Below are 3,407 nucleotides of genomic sequence, written 5' to 3' on the forward strand. Positions count from 1 at the left end.
ACAAGGACCCAAGTTTGATCCCCAGTACCAAAAAAAAAAAAAAAAATTTACCGATAAACACACTACCTTTATAGTGTATGATGTATCCCTTCTTTGTGTACTTTCTGGAGCATTCTACACAAAAGTAATTGACATGGAGTTTTCAAGTAATATACTTTTTAGGTTTCCACTACATGAGACATGTTCAAAGGATTTTGAAAATGAGTTAAAACTGAGATATTTAAGAATTTACTGGGATTTTTAATCCAATATGCATTCTTATAAGCCAGCTAAAGACTTGCATGCATCCCTTCCACTTCTCACTATATTGTGTACTTCAGTAAGAAAAAAAAATCTAAATAACCAGAAGTGTTCTCATACAGTGCCCATTTAGAGGAGTTACCTGCACTGTTCACGTTCCTTTTTAAATGAAAGGTCATGTAAATGTGAAGAATTTCCACAACTTATAATTGTACTTACTTTCAGTGTGTTTGTTTTCTGAAGCTATAGAAATTATAAAAGGCTAACATTATTTACATAAGGCTTTTAACCAGTGTTAGTTTCCTCATGTTTCAAGATAAGTTGATGAAGTAAAGAGTTTCCTACATTTACCACATAAAAATGGCTTCTCTCCCAAGAGAGATGCATTGTATTGGAATGCATTCTGGGGGAAAAAAAACTTTACCACATTATTCACATATGCTCAGATTTTCTTCCTTCTGAATTATTTTATGTATACAATGATACCTGTGAGTACTAACTTCCCACTGTTTACAAAGGGCTGCATTCCACTCTGAATCCTTTCATGTCATTGTGCCTTTATATACTCCTGGTTAATTTCTTCTGTGATATTTTTTAATGTCTACAATAAATACTGGCGTAAAATCTTTGCATGTGTGTAATGAATGCTTTCATTTCTTACATATGGTGTTTCTCACTAGTGAGTTCTTTCACACATATGACAGTAAGTATATGTAGTTAACACTTTTCTAGACTTTGTATTCAGTGAGTTCTTTCATGTATTTCACAATGACAATGTGTGCAGAAAGCTTTCTGTCATTGCTTACATACATAGGGTTTCCCAACAGTTAGTTTTTTTATGTATCTGACAATGACTGTGTGTTCTAAAGGCTTTAATATATTCTTGCATGTGCAGAACTTCTAGCCAGTATGATTTCTTCTACATATACTGAAAGCTTCGCCACAATCCTTTCATTCGTAGTTTCACATCCATAGGATTTATCTCAGTAGTCGACAGAACATGCTTATCCTAAGTTACCAAGTGCTTTGCCGCACTGCTTACATACACAGGCTTTCTCTACAGTGTGATTTCTTTCATGTATTTGACAATCGTCACATATATTGAATGATTTCCCACATGGTTCACACACATAGTGTTTCACTGCAGTGTACCTTCTTATGTTTACAAAATGAACTGTTATCAGTGAAAGCTTTCCCACACTGGTTACATACATAAGGTTTTTCTCCAGTGTGAATTCTTTCATGTATCTGACAATTACTGTGTCTACTGAATGCTTTACCACAATGCTTACATAAATAGGGTTTCTGTCCAGTATGGATTTTTTCATGTATGTGGCAATCACTTTGTGTCCTGAAAGCTTTACCACATTGCTTACATACATAGGGTTTCTCCCCAGTATGAGTTCTTTTATGCTTACAAAATGAACTCTTGCAATTGAATGCTTTTCCACACTGTTCACACACATAGGGTTTCTCTCCACTGTGATTCCTTTCATGTATTTGGCAATACTTGTGTGTACTGAATGCTTTCCCACATTGTTTACAGACATAGGGTTTCTCCCCAGTGTGAGTTCTTTTATGTGTACAAATTGAACTCTTACAAGTGAATGCTTTTCCACACTGTTCGCATATGTAGGGTTTCTCTCCAGTATGATTTTTTTCATGTATTTTACAGTACTTATATGTTCTAAATGCTTTCCCACACTGTTTACATACATAGGGTTTCTCCGCAGTGTGAGTTTTCTCATGGATCTGACAATCACTGTGTCTGGTGAAAGCTTTCCCACATTGCTTACATAGATAAGGTTTCTCTCCAGTGTGAATTTTTTCATGTATTTTACAATTACTCTTGAAATTGAAAGCTTTCCCGCAGTACTTACATATATAGGGTTTCTCTCCAGTGTGATTTTTCTCATGTATTTGACAATACTTATGCGTACTAAAAGCTTTCCCACATTGCTTGCATATATAGGGTTTCTCACCAATGTGAGTTTTTTCATGTATTCGACAATTACTGGGTTTGCCAAAAGCTTTTCCACAATGCTTACATACATATGGTTTCTCCTTAGATTGAGTTTTTTCATGTGTACAAAATGAAGTGTTATTAGTAAAGGATTTCTGGCATTGTTTACATACAGAGTGTTCTCTGCTATGAGGTCTTTCCTGTATTTGAATATAGTCGTGGGAATTAAAAGCTTTGCCACATTGTGTATACACATAGGGATACACTCCACTGTGATTTCTTTCATGGATTTGAACATAACTGGGCATACTGAAGGCATCTGAGTTCTCTTTACATACAAAGGGCTTCTCTCCAGTGTGAGTTTCTACACTGCAATCAGTGTAAGCTTTCCCACACTGCTTATGTTCATAGGATCTCTCCCCAGTGTTTACACTGGCATGCCTCTGAAGGGACTGGAAATCATGCACATCATAATTAGACAGTTTGTCTTTAAATCCCTGGCACTCATATGACTTGAGTACAGTGTGAGCTATGATGGGTACATCTAGCAATGAATGACCAATCAAGGGTTTCCTACAAATAAGATTTTCAGCTGGCTTCGAACCAGGTGGCTTCATGTTCATATCACAATCTGGAGTCCAAAAAAACATTTCTCCATGTTGATGCCATGATTTATTTTGATGGACTTCCACTGCCTCTTCACATCTGTAAAACAAATATAATAAATATTGAAAAAAAAATCAATCATATTATAAAGTGTTTCCTTATCAATGATTTACCAGGAGGGGATCTGGTTGGATGCCCCTATAAATATTTAACTATGAATTAACTGCCCTTTCTGAAATAGAAGTCTTAATTAGGAAGCTTTAAAAATGACACATTTGCAATACATGACACTTGCTTTCATTTTGGGGAACTGGTACACAGGTATATCATGTGATTACTTTTAATGCTATTTCCTCCATGACCCTGCACCTTCCCCCGTTTCCACTGAACCTGTTCACCATCACCAAAAAGCCACTTTATTTTCTACCATCTCTCCTTTCTTTTACTCCTTAATTCATATTTTCTGTTTCTCATATACATCACCAGATATTAGGCTTTCATTGTCTGATTTCCTTCACTTAAAATTATGTGTCTTATTTGTCAGACAAAGAAGTAAAAGCATCAAGTAAATATATGAAAAAATGTTCCACATCACTGG

At 35.5% G+C, this 3,407-nt stretch overlaps 1 protein-coding gene across 1 annotated transcript; it reads right to left on the reverse strand.

Moving 5' to 3' along the window:
• Window positions 1–1,532: 1,532 nt before the first annotated feature.
• Window positions 1,533–2,908, reverse strand: LOC104865540 (zinc finger protein 433-like; the record flags this gene model as incomplete). The annotated part of the gene is made up of 3 exons (XM_033760668.1): window positions 1,533–1,766; window positions 1,842–2,018; window positions 2,121–2,908. Coding segments are annotated over 3 exons (1,199 nt in total), but the record flags the coding sequence as incomplete, so codon positions are not given.
• Window positions 2,909–3,407: the final 499 nt, after the last annotated feature.

The sequence above is a fragment of the Fukomys damarensis genome, unplaced genomic scaffold (genome assembly GCF_012274545.1).
Source record: "Fukomys damarensis isolate Sample0158 unplaced genomic scaffold, DMR_v1.0_HiC HiC_scaffold_57567, whole genome shotgun sequence".
NCBI lineage: Eukaryota > Metazoa > Chordata > Mammalia > Rodentia > Bathyergidae > Fukomys > Fukomys damarensis.